Source organism: Phyllobates terribilis, unplaced genomic scaffold, assembly GCF_046119375.1.
Source record: "Phyllobates terribilis strain yellow unplaced genomic scaffold, ASM4611937v1 Scaffold_5__5_contigs__length_657084704, whole genome shotgun sequence".
Taxonomy (NCBI): Eukaryota; Metazoa; Chordata; class Amphibia; order Anura; family Dendrobatidae; genus Phyllobates; species Phyllobates terribilis.
In genome coordinates, this window is record NW_027362765.1 from 110,339,520 (window position 1) to 110,362,649 (window position 23,130).

The 23,130-nt window shown below is 43.8% G+C and overlaps 1 protein-coding gene across 10 annotated transcripts in view; it reads right to left on the reverse strand.

Moving 5' to 3' along the window:
- BCAS1 (brain enriched myelin associated protein 1) overlaps positions 1-23,130 on the reverse strand; it is a 148,077-nt gene that overhangs the window by 119,543 nt on the left and 5,404 nt on the right. For 9 of the 10 annotated variants that reach the window (XM_073682751.1, XM_073682755.1, XM_073682753.1 and 6 more), the window contains exon 2: positions 11,304-11,388. In XM_073682751.1, coding sequence (XP_073538852.1) covers positions 11,304-11,388 — 85 coding nt within the window. The remainder of the gene's footprint in view (positions 1-11,303; positions 11,389-23,130) is intronic. The other variant, XM_073682747.1, reaches the window with a different exon arrangement.

Below are 23,130 nucleotides of genomic sequence, written 5' to 3' on the forward strand. Positions count from 1 at the left end.
CACTTTTTTGTTAAGTATATAATTCCACAAGTGTTAATTCATAGTTTTGATGCCTTCAGTATGAATGTACAATTTTCATAGTCATGAAAATACAGAAAAATCTTTAAATGAGAAGGTGTGTCCAAACTTTTGGTCTGTACTATATATTGCATTACTTATCCTATGCTGACCCTGGGTTACATCCTGTATTATACTCCAGAGCTGCACTCACTATTCCGCTAGTGTAGTCAGTGTGTACATTTAATTATTTATCATTTACTAATTCTGAGTAATGTCCGGAATTATTCTCCAGATCTGTGCTCACTATTCTCCTGGTGGAGTCACTGTGTACATACATTACTTATCCTGTACTGATCCTGAGTTACATCCTGTATTATACTCCAGAGCTGCACTCACTATTCTGCTGGTGGAGTCACTGTGTACATACATTACATTACTTATCCTGTACTGATCCTGAGTTACATCCTGTATTATACTCCAGAGCTGCACTCACTATTCTGCTGGTGGAGTCACTGTGTACATACATTACTTATCCTGTACTGATCCTGAGTTACATCCTGTATTATACTCCAGAGCTGCACTCACTATTCTGCTGGTGCAGTCAGTGTGCACATACATTACATTACTTATCCTGTACTGATCCTGAGTTACACCCTGTATTATACTCCAGAGCTGCACTCACTTTTCTGCTGGTGCAGTCACTGTGTACATGTAAGGGTGTGATAGGAGCTGTCATATGCGTCTCCCCCCTAAAGAGACTTCGTCTGTAGGAATTGTAATGTAATATAATGTAAACAATGTTTATGTGTACCCTGCTTATAATAATGTGATTATTATATTATTTATGGGTTTTACAACAACTTTATATGCTTTGATATTATGATAAGATTAGGGTAAAGTATTAGGACTTATATGTAGAAAATAAGATTAGGAAATTCAGTAGGGGGCACTGCAGTGTAAGAAGTAAGGTAACTGTAATGTATAGTTATTAGGTCCAGGGGTTTTCCCAGTTGGGAGGGGTAGTAAAGTTATAAATAGAAGGAGTACTTCCTGGTTTAGTCAGATAGAGGTGAATATAGTTGAAAGAGTTGGAACATTTAAGCATGTGCAGGAGGGATAACTGAGAGAAGTGGAGATGTTCAGGGACATTTGGCTGAAGGTCAACAGTGATGCAGAGAGAGAAGAGAGGACTGAGTAGAAGCAGATTAGGCCCAGAGCCTGAGAAAGAATGAGGAGCATGCTGAAGGGTAGAATATACAGTATGTGGACGTCCGCCAGTAGGTTCAACGGGATGCTGAAACAGCAGAATAGTGGGCCAGGCAGCATGAAAACTGTATTGGAAGAGGAAGGCATTACAGAACCTGAGGTAACAGAGAATGCAGGGAGAGCTCAGGATGAACAACAGAACATGTGCTGTACTGTATCTACTATTGAAACTGTGACTGCTGTATAACAATGTGCTGTGGCTGTGACCAAAACTAAACTGGAAGAGTTAAGTAAAGTTGTTCTGTTGAAAAAGGAACAAGAGTCTGTGCTTGATTGTCTGCCTGCAGCTGAGGTTGGAACTCTGGAGCAGCTGGGACTCTCAAGGAAAACTGTGAGCGTTATTCAGTACACACAAACTGTAAGACAGACTGGACATTATTTATTCTCTGTGGGGAGTCAGGGTGTAGGAGCACAGCAGCAGCCCCTCGCCACAACTACCACCCTGTACCCCTCACATACAGTGCCTACAAGTAGTATTTAACCCCCTGCAGATTTAGCTGGTTTGATAAGATGCAAATAAGTTAGAGCCTTCAAACTGCAAACGAGAGTAGGTTTTATGAACAGAAGCATAAATCTTACAAACCAAAAAGTTATGTTGCTCAGTTGAATTTTATTAAATTTTAAACATAAAAGTGTGGGTCAATTATTATTCAACCCCTATGTTTAATATTTTGTGGAATAACCCTTGTTTGCAATTACAGCTAATAATCGTCTTTTATAAGACCTGATCAGGCCGGCACAGGTCTGTGGAGTTATCTTGGCCCACTCCTCCATGCAGATCTTCTCCAAGTTATCTAGGTTCTTTGGGTGTCTCATGTGGACTTTATTCTTGAGCTCCTTCCACAAGTTTTCAATTGGGTTAAGGTCAGGAGACTGACTAGGCCACTCCAACACCTTGACTTTTTCCCTCTTGAACCAGGCCTTGGTTTTCTTGGCTGTGTGCTTTGGGTCGTTGTCTTGTTGGAAGATGAAATTACGACCCATCTTAAGATCCTTGATGGAGGAGCGGAGGTTCTTGGCCAAAATCTCCAGGTAGGCCGTGCTATCCATCTTCCCATGGATGCGGACCATGTGGCCAGGCCCCTTGGCTGAGAAACAGCCCCACAGCATGATGCTGCCACCACCATGCTTGACTGTAGGGATGGTATTCTTGGGGTCGTATGCAGTGCCATCCAGTCTCCAAACGTCACGTGTGTGGTTGGCACCAAAGATCTCGATCTTGGTCTCATTAGACCATAGAACCTTGAACCAGTCTGTCTCAGAGTCCTCCAAGTGATCATGAGCAAACTGTAGACGAGCCTTGACATGACGCTTTGAAAGTAAAGGTACCATACAGGCTCGTCTGGAACAGAGACCATTGCGGTGGAGTACGTTACTTATGGTATTGACTGAAACCAATGTCCCCACTGCCATGAGATCTTCCCGGAGCTCCTTCCTTGTTGTCCTTGGGTTAGCCTTGACTCTTCGGACAAGCCTGGCCTCGGCACGGGAGGACACTTTCAAAGGCTGTCCTGGCCGTGGAAGGCTAACAGTAGTTCCATAAGCCTTCCACTTACGGATGATGCTCCCAACAGTGGAGACAGGTAGGCCCAACTCCTTGGAAAGGGTTTTGTACCCCTTGCCAGCCTTGTGACCCTCCACGATCTTGTCTCTGATGGCCTTGGAATGCTCCTTTGTCTTTCCCATGTTGACCATGTCTGAGTGCTGTTCACAAGTTTGGGGAGGGTCTTAAATAGTCAGAAAAGGCTGGCAAAAGAGATCTTTAATCCACACATGTGAAGCTCATTATTCTTGGTGCCTGAACTACTTCTTAATACTTTAGGGGGACCAAACAGAATTCTTGTGGTTTGAGGGGTTGAATAATAAATGACACTCTGAATTAACTTTTAACGTTTTTAAAAAAAAAAAAATTTGCTGCAGTGCATTTCCCACTTCCAGGCTGATCTACAGTACAAATGTCACAATGCCAAGTTAATTCCGCATGTGTCAACCAGCTAAATCTGCAAGGGGTTGAATACTACTTGTAGGCACTGTACATACATTACATTACTTATCCTGTACTGATCCTGAGTTACATCCTGTATTATACTTCAGAGCTGCACTCACTATTCTGCTGGTGGAGTCACTAAGCACATACATTACATTAGTTATCCTGTACTGATCCTGAGTTACATCCTGTAAGGCAGAGACGCCGGTGCTACAGTGGTTATTGTATTGTTTGTTATTGTATTGTTTGTTTCTGTATATATTATATATAAGGATATGGATTTGGGTGTAGGTGTTAGGTTGGGTGGTGGGAAAAGGGGGAGGTGGGTTCATCTTGTGGGACACCAGGCTCGGTCTGGCCTGGCGGGGCACTGGGAAATTTCCCAGTGGGCCCCGGGCCCCTTGCAGAGGGAACAGGAGAATTAAAAAAAAAAAAAAAAAAGTGGTCGTGGGCCCTTTAAGGGCGCGCGCACGCACTTTCACCGACGCGATGCCCAGGACAGTAGCAGGAGGGGCCTGGGAGCAGGAGAGCAGGGGCTGCACTGCAGCGTCACACTCAGCAGACAGGGCCGCACGTCTGCTAAAAGTGACGTCACCGCACGCCCTGCACTGCAGTCTCCCACATTAGGAGCGTGTCTGTACACTGTATGGGCTGGAGACAAGCCAAGGTACTGTAATATTTGTGTGTTTGTATGGATTTTTATGTATATGCTGCCTGCAAGTGTGTGTGTGTACAGTCTGTGTATATGCCTGTGTGTGTATATGCCTGCATGTGTGTGTATATGCCTGTGTGTGTGACGCACCCCCTGGGCCATGTTCAGGGGCTTACCCGGAGCCGGATCTGACAGGGGTAGTAGTCCTCGTGGCGGTGACCCGGTCCGTGCCCAGGGTGTCAAACTAAGTGTGTGGCAGTCTTTGTAGATGTTGTTTCAGTGTCGACTACGCCACCCGTTGAATGCAGCTTTAGGGCTGCTGCTGCAGGACAGTCCGCTGAGGCCGGTAGTATGTGTGCAGCATAGATGGTATAACCCCCAACGGGAGGGGTATGGCCTCAGGGCAGCTGGTGCGGATGATGGAGGTAGTGATAGTGCAGAAAGGAGAGTCAGAGACGTGAGATGCAGTTTCAGGGTTTTTACTCACAGGTGTTCCTTCAGTCACTCTGGCCTTGAGTGACCACCCGAGCCGTGCTGCATTCACCAGGTGTGGAACTCGGCTAACCCCCAGGCAGTTCTGGAGCGTGGTCCTGAGCTCCCTTCTCTTTCTCTCTCTGCTGGCCGTCCCCACCAGGGATCCACCTTTGTCCGGTTCCCTTGGGCCTTCTATAGTAAAACCTTCTCTGGCTTTCCTGACCCTACTCTTGGTGTACCTTCCTGGTGGATGTGGTGAGGGTCGTGGCAAAGTTTGACCACGACCTCCGGTTCCTGGTTAAGGGTTACTTTTGCCTCCGCCAGCTTGGGATCCGGTGCCCTCTTCTGCCAACCCTTCACCCTTCTGGCTTAATTCTGGGATCTCAGGGTTCCCTCTTGGTCTTATGTCTCCGGGCCTTTCTTCCTCCTTCTCTCTGCTTCAGGCCTGGCCCTGGAGCTGGGCCCAGCCGGAGCCACAGCTCCCTGTCAGCCCTCTCTGGCTGAACTCTCCCTCAGCTTCTCCTGGACTCTCTGACCCTGTTCCTAAGATGGTGCCCACCATATATACTCCCTCTATGTGTGAGCCCAGGTGACTAGCACCCAATGGGCTCCTACTTCTATGCCCAGAGCCCCTCCCCTATCTGCCCCTACACTACTGGGATGTTCCTCCCCCCCTCCCACTCCAGCCAGGGACAGACGCTGTCGTACCTGCACATCTAACTGGTGGGAGTACCGTAGTTCTGTCCCCCGGAAATGGGATGTATGTAGTGCATGCAGCTTTCTGAGCTCAGTCCCACACCCCATCCTTACCCGGGAGTGGAATACCACACCTCTGGGTCGAGGTGCAATACCCCTGTAGCAGCCGAGCCCTCGGGGTGCTACATGTGTACAGTGTGTGTATATGCCTGTGTGTATATGCCTGTGTGTGTACAGTGTGTGTATATGCCTGTGTGTACAGTGTGTGTATATGCTTGTGTGTATATGCCTGTGTGTGTACAGTGTGTGTATATGCCTGTGTGTGTACAGTGTGTATGTGCCTGTGTGTGTATATGTCTGTGTGTGTATATGCCTGTGTGTGTGTGTATATGCCTGTGTGTGTGTACAGTGTGTGTGTATATGCCTGTGTGTGTGTACAGTGTGTGTGTATATGCCTGTGTGTGTGTTTATATGCCTGTGTGTGTATATGCCTGTGTGTGTGTGTGTGTATATGCCAGTGTGTGTACAGTGTGTGTGTATATGCCTGTGTGTGTACATATGCCTATGCCTGTGCGTGTGTATATGCCTGTGCGTGCGTGCGTGTGTGTGTGTATATATGCCTGTGTGTATATGCCTGTGTGTGTGTATATGCATGTGTGTGTATATATGCCTGTGTGTGTGTGTATATATGCCTGTATGTGTGTGTGTCTATATGCCTGTATGTGTGCGTGTATGCCTGTGTGTGTCTATATGCCTGTGTGTGTACATTGTGTATGCCTGTGTGTTTATGTGTCTTCACACGTGTGTGTGTGTGCTTCCCTGCGTGTCTGCATTTTTGTGTGTATGATTGTCTGAGTGTGTCTGTGCATTTCTGTGTGTGCTTGCCTGTGTGTGTACTTGTCCCCATTTCTGTGAGTATGAGTATCTGCGTGTGTATATTAGGGCTCTTTCACATGTCCTGATATTTACGGGACTGGAGATATCCGTGTCCACCTGTGTGTCATCCAAGTGACACATACTGGCGCTTGGGAACCAGTATACAGTTAGCGCTGTTCCCAAGAGCTGGGTGCTGAGCGCTGCCCTCATCATAGATCCCTGCAGGCGCTGTGATCAGCAGCAGCGGGGTCAATGATGAGAGTAGTAGTCTACTCCCACCGTGTCTGTGTCCAACTGTAAAAATAAGAATAAAATAAAAAAATCCTTATACTCACCTCTCCTAAGTGTCACCTGCTGTAATCCGTGCGAGCGCTCACGCCGAGGGGAATGACTCCTGCAGCGAGCTTGCTCCAGAGCTGCGCTTAGTGAATGACAGGGCACCGCTTGTTGAGCGCAGCTCCGGAGCCCACTCGCTGCAGGAGACATTCTCCTCGGCGTGAGAGCTCGCACGGATTACAGCGGGTGACACTTAGTAGAGGTTAGTATAAGGATTTTTTTATTTTATTCTTTTTACAGTTGGACACAGCGGGTATAGACTATTACTCTCATCATTGACCCTGCTGGTGCTGATCGCAGCGCCTGCAGGGTTCTATGATGAGGGCAGCGCTCAGCGCTCTTCCCAAGCACCGGGTGCTAACTGTCATCAGTGTGCGGGACATTTTGCGGTCAGGACAGCAGGTAAAAAACACCCCCACCCCCATGCCACAGGTGATTTTAAATGCATCAGGATCTGACTTTCCCACACATACGCAGACGGAGGTCTCTTAGAGAGGTATTCACATTGGTAGGTCCTGACATCGAGAAACGCCTTACCGCGGCTGTCAGGTACACATGAATTGGCCAATTTATGCGCTAAGATTTCTCATTTATTTACAGCAGTAATGCTATTCATTTTTCATACTTCATATTTACATGCGCTAAAAAAAATTTCAAAATTTTTTTCATTTATTTCTATTTTCTACAGCAGTTATGCTATTCATATTTCATATTTCATATCTATATACTCAGTGTTACAGTGTGCTACTTTATTTGTTCATTATATATGGAGGTAGCTGCTCTTAGTAAGCACCTGTTCACACCTATTTTTTGTAGTGGAAGTGCCGTCATTTTCTTTGTTACTAGATTTAGCATTGACTGAGCACTCCACCCCCACCCCCATGCCGCAGGTGGTTTTAAATGCATCAGGATCTGACTTTCCCACACATAAGCAGACGGAGGTCTCTTAGAGAGGTATTCACATTGGTAGGTCCTGACATCGAGAAACGCCTTACCGCGGCTGTCAGATACACATGAATTGGCCAATTTATGCGCTAAGATTTCTCATTTATTTACAGCAGTAATGCTATTCATTTTTCATACTTCATATTTACATGCGCTAAAAAATTTTTCACAAATTTTTCCATTTATTTCTATTTTCTACAGCAGTTATGCTATTCATATTTCATATTTCATATCTATATACTCAGTGTTACAGTGTGCTACTTTATTTGTTCTTTGTTGGTAGCAGGTAAAAAACAGACATGTCAGCGTGTTTTGCCCACGGACACCACATGGTCTGTGAAAAGTGGAAACCACTGACATGTGCACATACGCATTCATATGAATGGGTCTACGTGTGTCAGTGTCTCTGGTACATGTGGAAACGGTCACCGCATGTACTGACGTGTGAAAGAGCCCTTAGTATGTGTCCGTGTGCGCTTGTTTTCATGTGTGTAAGCGTGCTTCTGCATGTCTGTGTGCTCTTCCGAAGCTTTATTATATTTGGAGAGAGATGGGAGAGAAATTTTAGGAGACAGAATGGGGAGATGTGTGAAGAAACAGTATGGTGAACTAGGGGAGGGGTGGGAATGGGTGCGGGAACAGAATGGGGAAGGGATGTATAAGACAGTATGGAGAGTGGGGGAATAGTGTGAGGAGACAGTATGGAGGGAGAAAAGTGTGAGGTGACACAGCACAGAGACTAGGTAGTGTGGGGGAAGGTATAGTGATGCGGCAGTATGGGGGGAACAGTGTGAGGGCACAGCAAGGAGGGAACAGTATGCTGAGGAGGGGGGAGTGTGATGAAGGGGCACAGTATAGAGACTGGGCAGTATAGGGGGGACACAGTGTCAGAGGACAGTGTGAAGAGGGGGGCCAGTATGGTAAGGAGAGGACAGTGTGGAGAGCAGGTACCATAAGAGGGGTAGAGTGTATGTCATATTTTGTGCAGGGAGCATTGTAAGAGTTAGGTTTATTCAGGGGCTCAGTGTAGATATTTTTATTCAGGAGCATTATAATGACACTGCTATCTTTAAGGGCATCGTGTCGGGATGTGCTGCAGAAGACCGGAGAAGATGGAAGTCTGCAGAGACGAGCTGTGGATGAGAAAAGTCATCATGGAGACTGGACAAGAGGGAGAAAAGAAAGAGAACGACTCTAATCAGAGAAGCCGTCTCAGGTAAGATACCTGGATGTAAATGTTCATTTGTGATCCTGCCTGCGTCTCATCAGTACTGCGGTTCCTGTATGGTCCGCAGTCTGATGATGACTGATAACAACTCCCAGTATCTCTATTGTTAGTTACATACTGGGAGTTGTAGGTTTATGTGATACAAAGATATATGGGGCTGACCTGACATTACAAATGATGGTGCTTCAGATGATGTATTCATGTACTGATGAGTTTGTGCGCTTCTGCGTGTTTGTATGTGTCTACGTATCTGGAATAATATGTATTTTTGTAAGATGCGTGTATGTAAGAGTCCATTGTGGTGTGTAATAACATTCATATGCTTGGGGCACCTTTACTAAATCTATTAGGACTTGCTCACATGTGTTAGGGAATTCCATTTGTCTTTCCACATTTAGGAAAAGACAAGTGAAATTTGCTAACCTTGTCATAACCATAGGGTTGTACTTGTATGGAGCGGGTTCAGGAGCTGAGCCTGCTCCATACCGGGCAGATGTCAGCTGTGTTACATAGCCGGCGTCTGCCTGTAACAGCAGTGATCAGAGCTCGCCTTGATTGCTGCTGTTTTGAGTATTTAAGTGCCCTTGTCAATCACTGACAGTGGCATTTAGATAGCACGATGGCCGGTGCATGCAGTCACCTGCTCCCTTCAGCCCCCTGTGATGCAGTTGCAGGTTGCTGATGGGTTGCCAGTAGTGCTGAGTGAGCGTGGTCGGACAAGGTGTTATCTCAGCATGCTCGGGTGTTATCCAGGTACCTTGTAGTGCTCTGCTAATATGCTCGAGTCCCTGCGGTAACATGTTTTGCGGCGGTAAACAGAAGCAACACATGCAGTGATTACCTAACAAACAGGCAATTCCTGCATGTGTTGCATCTGTCTACCGCCGCAAAACATGCTACCCTGGGGAGCATATTAGCAGAGCACTACAAGATACTCGGATAACACCCGAGCATGCTGGGATCACACCTTATCCGACCACGCTCGCTCGGCACTAGTTGCCAGGTGCTGCTGCCATGTTAGTCGTTCAATGAAGCTCAGCCTGAAGTTGGGCTCCATGGAAGTGTCACAATCAAGGTGCCGGACGTTATTGCAGCACCCTCACTTTGTAGTTCGCGGTGACTGTAATGTCTCCCTCCTTGCACCGACCTTATAACAGGAAGCGAGTGGCGGCAGGGAGAATAAAACGTAATTTTCTCCGTGTAGCCAACGCTTTTCCATTAAGCCGTCTAACCAGGCTTTAAACCCTATTTACCTGCAGATTACCCCTATATCTGCAGATAAATAGCGTTTTTCAAGGTGACAAGTTACCATTAAAGGGACTCTGGCAGTACGGAATGACTGTTCGAACAAAGTCCTGCCGCTTGGTGCTTCACAGCGCGGCCAATCATGTAACTATAGTACATTATAGAAAAGCATAACAAGTAATAAAACCGTTTATGGAGGGCTGTAGTGTGGGCTCCTAGAGTCAGTTCCCCTGGTGGGCCCTAGGCACCCCAGTCCGACCCTGTGGGACACTGATTATTTGGGTGAAAGACTGGCACTGCCTGATCTGGCCTATGGACGTTGGACATGGACTGAGGCATGAGAGGCAAGACCAGCTCTCAGGTCAGTGCCGGGGTTGGGACTGGTGGGCTCGAGTGTGGAGTGCTTAGTTTAGTCTTGTATATATTTGTATAGTTAGCATTTATTTTATATTATTTAAAAATATATATATATATAAAAAAAAAAAATTAAACATTTTTTTTTAAAAAAAGTATATGTATATATTAGTTTGTATATATTTTTGTCGGCTATTGTTTATTTCACTTATTATATTGTTATTATTTTGTTTGGACCGGACCAGATGTCATAGTGTAAGTAGTTGTTATTCTGTATATATGTATAATATGTGTGTGAGGAGAGTGAGCGGCTGGACCAGTTTCATTACATTGTTTATTTTGTGGTTATTAATTTTGTTATGTTTCTGTTATTATTGTTATGTTTTTCATTTTTATAATAAAAAGATCTACAGGATGTAACTCAGGATCAGTGCAGGATAAGTAATGTAATGTATGTACACAGTGACTCCACCAGCAGAATAGTGAGTGCAGCTCTGGAGCATAATACGGTATGTAACTCAGGATCAGTACAGGATAAGTAATGTAATGTATGTACACAGTGACTCCACCAGTAGAATAGTGAGTGCAGCTCTGGGGCATAATACAGGAGGTAACTCAGGATCAGTATAGGATAAGTAATGTAATGTATGTACACAGTGACTTCACCAGCAGAATAGTGAGTGCAGCTCTGGAGTATAATACAGGATGTAACTCAGGGTCAGTACAGGATAAGTAATGTAATGTATGTACACAGTGACTCCACCAGTAGAATAGTGAGTGCAGCTCTGGAGTATAATACAGGATGTAACTCAGGATCAGTAATATAATGTATGTACACAGTGACTCCACCAGCAGAATAGTGAGTGCAGCTCTGGAGTATAATACAAGATGTAACTCAGGATCAGTACAGGATAAGTAATGTAATGTATATGCACAGTGACTCGACCAACAGAATAGTGAGTGCAGCTCTGGAGTTTAATACAGGATGTAACTCAGGATCAGTACAGGATAAGTAACGTAATGTATGTTCACAGTGCCTCCACCAGCAGAATAGTGAGTGCAGCTCTGGAGTATAATAGAGGATATAACTCAGGATCAGAACAGGATAGATAATATAATGTATGTACACAGTTTGTGGGTGTATTTATCAAGACTGGTGTCTGTGAGAGAAAAACATTTTGAAATCAGTGGTTTTATTGTAGATAAATGATAACTTTAGGTTCTCTGTAATATACACTTTGTACCTCAGGATTACTTTCTTCTACGGGTCCTTCTTGCTCCTCTTCAACTTCCGAGTTGCTCACTTCATTTCCCATGATAAGATATCTGCTGAGAGAACAAATTCACAATCACTGATTTTTATGGGGATTGATTCTGTATGTGACTATAATTGAGGGGAACAGGGGAGCCCATCATGTTGTACATAAAGTCCTATCTGCCAGCAGCATCTTATAGACCAGGAGGAGCTGAGCAGACTGATCTATACAGTAATTAGAAGATTCAGTCTAACTTGTATTTTAATTATTGAAATCCCCGCTTATTATTGGTTTAGCAGCCAATCGGGTGGTCCTAATCAGTGATTGACAGTCTTCCTTTATAAGTATGGATACAGAGATATCTGTCACTGATTAGGAGTCACTGCCCCCCTGGACTCCTAAACTACAAATAAGCAGGAATTTCAACAAATAAAAGTTAGACTGAATTGTCTCCCACAAAACTATTTATCAATCTGCGCATCTCCTCCTCTATAACATGCTGCCTATAGATTGTACAGCATTTCCATGCTGACAGGTTCCATTTAAGTTCATCTACACTTGATCCTTTATTCTTTGCAGCAGCCTTCTTGTTTATCTGCTTGCGTTGTTCCCATGCTAGAGAAGCAAATCACACTCAGATAACACTCGGATCAAACTCTGACAGAGTTTCATCCAAGTGTCATTGACTCGCCCCCTGGGCCGTGGGGTACCCGGAACCGGGCTTCTGTACGATGCTGGGGGTAGTAGTGGCAACCCGATCCCGTGGCTCAGGGTGGTCAGACCAAATGCTGTGGCAGTCTATTTATAGATTTGTGAATGTCCGACTACGCCACCCGTAGATTGCGGTCAGAGATAACCGCCGCTGCGAGGCAGACCGCCGAGGCTGGTGTTGGGGTGCAGCACAGGGATAGGATAACTCCCCACGGGAAGAGTGTAGCCTCAGGACAGTGTAGGTGGATGCTGGGGGTGATGGTGCAGGCGCAGCAGAAATCATACAGAGGCCAATGATGCAGTCCAGGGTCTTTTACTCACAGTTGTTATCCAAGTCACTTCTGTCAGCAAGGACTGCCCGAGCCGTGCTGCGTCCACCAGTTGAGGAGCTCGGTCAACCCCCAGGCAATTCAGGAGTATGGCACAGGACCCCCTTCTGTCCTTTCTCTGGCCTCTCGTGCCCCACCAGTGTCCTGACTTCTGTCCGGCTACCGCGGACCGTGTCGGGTAAGCGTTGGCCTTCACTTCCCTCTATCCTATATGGTGCCTTCCTAGCAGGTTTAGCACAACCTCCAGTTCTTGGCTGAGGGTAGATTCGCCTCCACCAATTTAGGGATCCGGTACCTTTCCACAGCCTGACTCTTTCATCCGGTATAATGGGGTATGCAACGGTTGCTGACCATTCTGCACTTTTAGGGTCACTTTTGCCTTCTTGTTTCTGGAGCCCTTCCACTCCTCTGTCTCTTCTCCTTCCTTCCTTCTCCTTCTTCTCTTCTCCTCTCTGGCCCCGGCCTTCTCTCTAGGCCTGCCTCGTGGAGCTGAGCTCAGGCTGAGCCGCGGTTCCCTGTCAGCTCTGACTGAACTACTTCTCTCCACTCCACTCCTCTACTTAAGATGGCTCCCACCTTTTATCTACTTCTCTGTGTCTGAGCTCAGGTGACCTGCACCCAATGAGCTCCTTCCTGTGCTCCAGAAACCGCCCCCTTTCTGCTGCTACACCACTGGTTTCTCTCCCCCCTCCCCACTCCAGCCAGGGACATGGTCAGTTGTGCCCGCATCTGGGAGCACCGTCGAGCTGTCCCCCGGAAATGGGGAGTGTATGTGTGTGCAGCTAACTGAGCCCTGGTCCACACTCCATCCTTACCTGGAAGTGGAATATCACACCTCTGGGTGAGGTCCAATATTCCTGTAGCAACCGAGCCCTCGGGGCGCTACATCATTAGCATAATCGGCCCTATTCTCTTGCATGAGAGAACATATGGCCATCTGACCACAGCCTTAGTGAAATTACCCATTATTCTGTCTCACTAAACACTATGACCTTCTGATTTATTCCCTCACTCGCTCTTGGTACATATCCCTCTTGGTATCATTTTACACATATGCATATGTAAGAATGGTGGACTGTACTATCATGTTCCTGCCCCTGAATTCACCAATCGCGTTATAATATAGTGTGAACAATGTGTGGTAAATTGACTCACTTGGCTGCTTCTAGAAGTAGACACAGGAACGTTTTCGTCTGCAGGTTTATTTAAAACGGCATAAAGCACTGCAGGTTCAACAAAATAAACATGGTCTTGCTGGCAAAACAAAAGCTAAACGATAGCATAGTCCATAGCATGTGGGATTCACCAGCTTCTGTTGCAGCAGACTTCAGCTCTTGCACACAGTCTGGAGACTTGCTTCTCCAAACACACAACACAAAGAAAAAAACTCAATACTTGGAGATTTAATTTCTCCAGCTACACCCTTGAGGTGGAGATATGGTGAGTAGTAGGCATCCCGCCCATCTCACACCTACTTTTGGTCTGTACTGTAATATACATATATATATATATATATATATATATATATATATATATATATATATATATATATATATATATATTACAGTACAGACCAGAAGTTTGGACACACCTTCTCATTTAAAGATTTTTCTGTATTTTCATGACTTTGAAAATTGTACATTCACACTGAAGGCATCAAAACTATGAATTAACACATGTGGAATTATATACTTAACAAAAAAGTGTGAAACAACTGAAAATATGTCTTATATTCTAGGTTCTTCAAAGTAGCCACCTTTTGCTTTGATGACTGCTTTGCACACTCTTGATGAGGTTCAAGAGGTAGTCCACGGAAATGGTTTTCACTTCACAGGTGTGCCCTGTCAGGTTTAATAAGTGGGATTTCTTGCCTTATAAATGAGGTTGGGATCATCAGTTGTGTTGTGCAGAAGTCAGGTGGATACACAGCTGATAGTCCTACTGAATAGACTGTTAGAATTTGTATTATGGCAAGAAAAAAGCAGCTAAGTAAAGAAAAATGAGTGGCCATCATTACTTTAAGAAATGAAGGTCAGTCAGTCCGAAAAATTGGGAAAACTTTGAAAGTGTCCCCAAGTGCAGTTGCAAAAACCATCAAGCACTACAAAGAAACTGGCTCACATGAGGACCGCCCCAGGAAAGGAAGACCAAGAGTCACCTCTGCTTCTGAGGATAAGTTTATCCGACTCACCAGCCTCAGAAATCGCAGGTTAACAGCAGCTCAGATTAGAGACCAGGTCAATGCCACACAGAGTTCTAGCAGCAGACACATCTCTACAACAACTGTTAAGAGGAGACTTTGTGCAGCAGGCCTTCATGGTAAAATAGCTGCTAGGAAACCACTGCTAAGGACAGGCAACAAGCAGAAGAGACAAGTTTGGGCTAAAGAACACAAGGAATGGACATTAGACAAGTGGAAATCTGTGCTTTGGTCTGATGAGTCCAAATTTGAAATCTTTGGTTCCAACCACCGTGTCTTTGTGCGACGCAGAAAAGGTGAACGGATGGACTCTACATGCCTGGTTCCCACCGTGAAGCATGGAGGAGGAGGTGTGATGGTGTGGGGGTGCTTTGCTGGTGACACTGTTGGGGATTTATTCAAAATTGAAGGCATACTGAACCAGCATGGCTACCACAGCATCTTGCAGCGGCATGCTATTCCATCCGGTTTGCGTTTAGTTGGACCATCATTTATTTTTCAACAGGACAATGACCCCAAACACACCTCCAGGCTGTGTAAGGGCTATTTGACCTAGAGTGAGAGTGATGGGGTGCTACGTCAGATGACTTGGCCTCCACAGTCACCAGACCTGAACCCAATCGAGATGGTTTGGGGTGAGCTGGACCGCAGAGTGAAGGCAAAAGGGCCAACAAGTGCTAAGCATCTCTGGGAACTCCTTCAAGATTGTTGGAAGACCATTTCCGGTGACTACCTCTTGAAGCTCATCAAGAGAATGCCAAGAGTGTGCAAAGCAGTCATTAAAGCAAAAGGTGGCTACTTTGAAGAACTTAGAATATAAGACATATTTTCAGTTGTTTCACACTTTTTTGTTAAGTATATAATTCCACATGTGTTAATTCATAGTTTTGATGCCTTCAGTGTGAATGTACAATTTTCATAGTCATGAAAATACATAAAAATCTTTAAATGAGAAGGTGTGTCCAAACTTTTGGTCTGTACTATATATATATATATATATATATATATATATATATATATATAAATGTGTAATGTATAAGTAAGTTGTCTAGTTTAAACTATAGAGTAAGACATAACTTAGACTTAGAACATAAGATAGACTCCAGGAAGCGTTATAGGTATAATATGTGTAATGTATGTAAATGTAATACATCATATTTGTGATGGAGATCTGCCCAACTACATTCTGTAGGGACAGACATAGTTAAAGGTTTGGGACTAGCCCACAGTGGGCAGGGAAAGCCCCATTAAAAGGAACTGCTTCCTGAAAGCAGATCAGATAGGAAAACACAGTAACCAAGGTCAAGTTCAAGTTGCAGTGGGCAATCAGCTATCATTGAAGGCAGTGGGTCTTACTGGAATCTCTTGCGGACATTCCTGCAACTTCCAGAGCCGTTACAGGTACTGGGAGGAGTGCCTTATCCTCTTGCGTACAGATTAAGTTGGATGTGGAACCACATTAAAGGAAGGTAGCGGATCTCGGGTACACTGCGGGACTGGACAGGAAATCCCTGGGTGTGACAGAACCAGTAAACGTGGGGAATAGTCCAGGAGGAGAGGATAGTAATGCTGGAAATGTACTTTTCTAAGTAAACAAATAATAATGTTGTGACCAATACTGTGTGTTACAGTCTCATGAACTTGAACTGTCCAGTAAAGGTTTGCTTGTTACATTGAACTGTGTGTCCCCTGAGTTGTGTGTGGCGGCTCCTGCGGATGGAGGCCTGGAGACAGCAGAGGGCTGCAGCCTACAAGAGAGTGTGATGCACCCCACACTTGACAGCACATTTCGACTGGGACACGATTTTCCTGTAAAGTGCCAGTGCGTTATAGAGCAGTAGCTCGTCCATGGCTACCTCTCTTGGTCACTGTACACATATCTCCCAACTTTTGAAGAGCAGGAAGAAGGGCAAATCAGGTTGTGCGCATAGCACTGTGGCAAAGACCACGCCCCTAGCAACACCCAACTGCGTCGTGTGGTGCAGACACCGACAGAAAAAAAGCAGTAGAAATAAACACAGCATTTACGTCATGTGTGAACATGGCCTCAGTGTTACATTTTTATTACATTTTTTTTATTGGTTCAATAGAGAAAAAAACAATCATGCCATTTTTTTATGCCATTTACCGATCATCATAAACAATCTGATCACTGTGTTTTGCAGGTTGCTACAATTACAGGTACACCAAATATGTCTATTTTCTGATTTATCATGTTTATCATTTTTTTCAAATGTACATTAACAATGACATTTTTGCAATTGTTTTTCATTACTTTTTAGTAATTTTATAGGAAGAAAAAAAATCTTTGTTTTATTTTCCCTCTAGAATACTGGGACATAGAAATACACTGCTATGTTCAGCTTTATCTGTATGTACCAGAATAGTCTGCCTATGGGTTTTGTGGCTGCAATACAGCTTTAAGTAGACAAAATCCTCCCATATCTGTCAGTGCAGGCTGTGGCTCATAGTATTAGCTATTCCTGTAATAGATAGAGGTTGTGGGTTCAGTACCTGGGGAGACCAAATCACAACAAAGGAATTGTTTATTTAAGTAATTGTAAGTACATGCAGAGAGAACCTACAGAGCGATGAAGATATCGGAGAGAAGAGAGTGAGTGGAAGTCGGGACAGCAGGACTGGGACAAATCCCTGACCTAGCAGGACTGCTCTCACTGAATCCGGGATGGTTGTGAGCTATGCACATGTGCCTTTTGTATAAATCATTCTACATGTTGGGGTTTCATTGGTTACTCTCTTATATTATAATACACCATGGGTCTCTTCACTATATTTTCCGGCCCCTTTATGTACCATCTGAGTCAGTTTAGGCTGTGTGCGCACGATGTGGATTTGAAGCAGAAATTTCCTGACCGTTTTTGCCTCTCCCTGGCAGAAAAAAACGTATGCGGATCTTACATGCGTTTTTGATGCGTTTTTTACATGCGTTTTTTGAAGCGTTTTTGTACATCAATGAATACTTTTTGGAGCTAAATAAAGTTATTTGGTGGGACATTGATTAAACCCTTGGATTACCATAGAACTGGGGTGAGTACATTGGTTCATTTAAATGATTAAAGAATGGGTCTGCTGTAATTCAAATAAAGTGTTTACTCTGTGTCTGTGTGTTTATTTAACTCTTTACTTTAATTAAGTTTGGTCATGAAAAGGTCTGATTGACACCTTGTCATCACCAAACAAAAGAGCTGGGTGTCAGTTAGTCCCATTCACCCAATCTTCATTAGCATTTCTATTCATGTAATTTATGCGGCAGCTGTGAGCTGTTATTCTTAGCCTGGGAAGGTACCATTAGGCAAACATTTTCCCTGCCCATAATTAACATCTCACAGCTGTTTCGTTAGCCACTACGTCCCCCCGATCAGCACTCAACAGTGCTTCGGACGCATATTTTTGTTGTGTCCAAAACGCGGTTTTCTAATGCCGCACTTTTGTTGTCGGTACATGTGAATCCACGGCATATAATGACACTTCAATTGGTCAAAATCTGCAGCAGAGACTAGCATGTCCGCTACAGAAATTGACATGCTGTGGGTGAGTTTGGGTACGTGGCCACGATCAGGAGCCCCTGCAGGTTTGACATTGCATGTTTATACAGCGTCAAACCCGCAGTGTCCAGATGTTACAGCATAGTGGATGGGATCTCTAGAAATCCCATGTCCACTATGCGTGCATCAGAGGCTGCGGATCACCCATGGACACTAACATGCGGCACGTCATTCAGGACCGCAGCATGTCAAATTCCCTTGAGGAGTCGCTAGTCTCCGCAACAGAAATTTTGACCACTAGAAAGTATTGAATGCGGTAAATCCGCATGGTTCAGTGAACACATGTGAATTTAACATTTTTGACGCATAAAAAATTTGCGTCCAAAGCGATGCTACGTCCGGATGGTAGGCACAGAGCCTAAAATTTTTGAAAAAAATGGCATGGGCTCCTGTGTCATTTTTATAACCAGCTGGGGGCTGATATTAGTAGCCAGGGAAGGGGCCATTAGCCAACTATGTTCCCTGGCTATTAATATCAGCCCACAGCTGTTTGTTTAGCCTTTACTGGCTAGATTACAGGTGGACCCCTGAAAAAATTGACGTGGAGTCCCCCTATAAAATCTAACCAGCAAAGGCTAAACTAGACAGCTGCGGGCTGATATTAATAGCTAAGGAAGGGGACATGGATACTAGCCCAATCACGCAATAAATGCTGCGTTTTTTACCGCAATGGTAATCCGGAGTGGAAATTTCCGCATTATGTGCACAGCACATCCGGATTACCATTGCTATACATGGCAGACCTATTAACAAGCAGTTTTAATGCGTTTCCTCAGTGGAAAAACAGCCGCGGAAGCGCATTTAACCGCATCGTGTTGACATAGCCTTATTGATCATTTTCTCAAAAGCTATATTTTCATCCATACTTCAGTCTCCACATGACCACAGGTGAATGACAATATACTTGTGCTTCCTGTTGTTATACGTCATGTCTATTGTACTGTTATATTCCCTGTGGCTCTTATAAAAAACATTTCCGCATTGCAGTTTTTTGATTGCTATATCTGATAGACTGAATTGTTACAAGCTATAGTGCCATATGATGGATATATGGGTTACTGATTTTTCACCTACCATGATTGATCAGTAGTGTTGATCGAGCAGTGAAATGCTAGAGTGCTCGGTACTCGAATCAAGTACGTCAGACGCTCGGACGAGCATAATGAAAGTGAATGGCAAAGTTGAGCAATTTTCTTCCGAGCACTCGATCACCACACGATACTCGGCACTGCTCGCTACTCGATCGAGCACCCTGATGCTCAATCGAGTACCAAGCAGTGCCGAGCTTGCTCGCCCATCACTACTGATTACCTATTCCGATTGTTTGGCACCTTAATTGTTACTTTGTATACCTTTTATACTTTATTATAATAATTTATACTATGTTTTTGTGTTAATATTTAGACTGACAAAGGGTCTGTAACCTAAAATGTTGTTCTCACAAGAAAGCATATTTATAAATGCGGTGTTTCTGAGTTTTTGATGTTGCAGATTTTCTGCACCATTTCTGCATCTGTTAAGTAAATTAGGTTACTTTCTCATTGCGCTTTCTAGTGTGTTTTGTACATGTGTTTCTATTGCATTTTTGACACTCCATTTTGTTTTTTTGGGTATGTCATGTTTTATATAAAACTGCTTTGTTTTTGATACTTCTTGTTATTTGACTTTATTTATACAGTCATATGAGGATCTTCCACATCTAATGCAAATGTATGGGAAAAATCTGCACATAAAACTTAGCGTACCCGCAAGAGAAATTGACATGTTGAGAAGTTCAAACTCACACCACAGATCAGTTTGCGCTGAGTAAAATAAAAACCACACAGTTGGCAGGAGATTTCTATAAATCCCATCCATTTTGTAGGAAATGTAGGATGCTGCATTTTTTGCTCAGCAAAAATACTCAGTGACAAAAACTCACGAAAAAACTCATCTTGGGAACTTAATCTACATGTTTAAGCCCATGTATGGCTATGCTGATTGAATAATAAAAAAGAGGTGGCTCTTGGAAGAAGAGAAGCAAAAATTGAAAGTACTAAAACAGAAAATCACCTGGTTATGAAGGGATTCAAAATCAATCTTTTAAAGTACATATGGTTCCTGTAATCCAAAATCACCTGATAGTCTGAAATTCCGGATAGTCAGGATTCTAGTCTGTGATTAGTGCTAGCCTTTCAAATATTTGGTGTATCCTCTCATCATTCAGTATGATGGTACTTAAAGGGGTTGTCCACTACTCAGTCAACATCTTTTCAATCACCATTACTAATCAGACATCCAAAGGAAGTGAGGTGAGAGCAACCGCAGCTCTCACTTCCTCAGGACATCCAATACATCTGAAAGAGGACACAGTGAAATGGTCACTGATTGGCTGCAGGAATTGTGTGACATAATTTGATGCAAGCCTCAGGAGAACCAGTATCGATACCGCAGGAATGGCACTGGCACTGGAGGGGAGTATAGGTGTTATTATTTTACTTGGGGGAGAACATAGTGATTGAGAAGGAGTTTTCCAAGTAATGGACAACCCCTTAAAATTGAACCAGTCAGCAGGATTTACCCCCCCTTTATCTGATATAAGCTAATATCAGCAGTGCATGTATTTTTTTATACTGATTCTTTTCTTCACCAGCGCATGCACGGTAACAGACGTGACTTCAGTCATGCGCACTGATCTCCTGTCACCGTTCACTGGCAGGGTTCTACACCATGGCCAAAGTCGCGTCTATTACCATACATATGCTGGATTTAGGGCATAGTGAGCATGCGGGTAGGGCTTAGCTAGGACATCAATCACGCCTCTGGCTGTGTTAGCATGATATTACAGCAGTTTTTGCAGGGAACTTTACATAAACTCTTGAGGAATTAATATTAGACTACACATACAGCACTGTTATTAGCTTATAGAGGTACATCCTGCTGACAGGTTCCCTTTAAAGAGGTTGGAGAGAATTAGAATATCATGGCTACTTTCTTCTAGAAACAGTGCCACAGATGTCCCATGTGCGGTATTGCAGATTGAATCTAATCACTTAAATTTAGCTGAGCTACAACACCAAGCTCAACCCATGAACATGAACTGTTTCTGGAGGAAAGCAGCTTCGTTTTATTACTCTTAAAGAGCATCTGCTAGTAAGATGAACCCTCCTAGGCCATCTATCTGGCATGTAGGTCATAGAACGTTGACTAAAATTATGTCTTGATATTTGCTATCTGATGTCTAATTCCAGAGAAATCCATGTTTTTTTATATGTAAATTAGCTGTTAAGATCTATGGGCCAGACATAGATCTCCCTGAGAATCTGCCTCCAGAGATTATTTTAAATGAAAGGAGACGTCATCAGTGTGAGACATATAGATCAGGAGAGCAGACTGTCAGTCATTACATGTCTCATACTGGTAACGCCTCCTTTTATTTAAAACAATCTCTAGAAGCAGATTCTCCAAGAGATTTATGTTCGGCCCATAGATCTTAACAGCTCATTTACATATTAAGAAAAACGTGGGTTTCTCGGTTATAAGACATTGGATTGCAGATATGAAGGTATCATTTTATTCAGCTTACTATGACATACATACCCAAATAGACCGCTTAGGGGGGTTGATCCTACTGACAGATGACCTTTAAAGCTTGATTCGATTAAAGTTTGTGCTTCCCTAGAGGCATGTCAGGAGTATTTTTAGATGTACATATGTCTTTGGGAGTGCCATATGATGGCTATTGACTCCCAGTGTAAAAAATGTGTATACTGTGCAGTATTTGCTTTCCCTGTGTAGGTTAGGGTAGCAGACTGCGCTTTCCTATACAGTAATAATATGTTGGCCGTTGTGTAGGACTGGAGGACACTCTTTTGGCATATGATCGGTACAAGGTGGGCTATGGTTATGGTCAGCAGTTGCAAATGTGACATAAATACAAAATGTGCACAGATCATAAACCAGGAAATTTCTGTTCCATGCTCTCAGCCTGTGATCTACAACCTCTCCCATTAATGGCATGTACAAAATATTTTGAAATGATTTACTAAAAGTACATTTTGTGTCTGAAACAATTCTTCTGTCTTTCTTCTTAGAGGTAACCTGCACAGAACATCTACAGTATAACATAAAGATGCATTCATAAATGAACCAAAGGATGTAAGTGCAGCATGGCATAGCTTCCTGACATGTCTATCACAAGACTGTCCCTAGTGTTACCATTCCTTGCAAAAGCTATTTAGATGTCCAAGTGGGACAAGCAGATGGGGTGTGCACAAAACACCACAGTGTTTCATAATAATGCTATGAATGCTATTGTGTCCTCATTGTCTTTGACTACTACGGTCTACGCCCAATTTATGGCCAAGTTCACACGTTCAGTATTTGATCAGTATTTTACATCAGTATTTGTAAGCTAAAACCAGGAGTGGGTGATAAATAGAGAAGTGGTGACGTGTTTCTATTATACTTTTCCTCTGATTGTTCCACTCCTGGTTTTGACTTACAAATACTGATGTAAAATACTGACCAAATACTGAAGGTGGGAACGTGGCCTGACACTGTATATAGGTTAGTCTTAATCTGACTATGTACATGCTATAGATCAATCTAATTCAGACATTATACATATATAGGGCACTCTCAGCCTCAGGTGCATCTTTGTGCTATCCATTTTTCACAGATTTATAGAAGAAGCTGGAGAAAAAGATTTTTTTGAGCATCGGAGAAAAACTAGTGAAACTTAGACCAAACTCTGATGAAATCTGATCAAAAACAATGATGAAACTTAGGCTGCGTGCCCACTATGTGTTTTTCAAGCGATTTCCACAGTGAAAACGCTTAAAAAACGCTTGGTAATACGTGCCCCATGGTCCCCAATGATAATCCGCATGTGCTATGCACATGCTACGGAAATTTCTGCTGTGGATTATCATTGCGGAAAAATACGCAGCATGCCCATTCATTTTGCGGACACGCAGCGTAATTGCCGCCTTTGACTTGCATTGAATCGCTTAATATCCGCATCACTA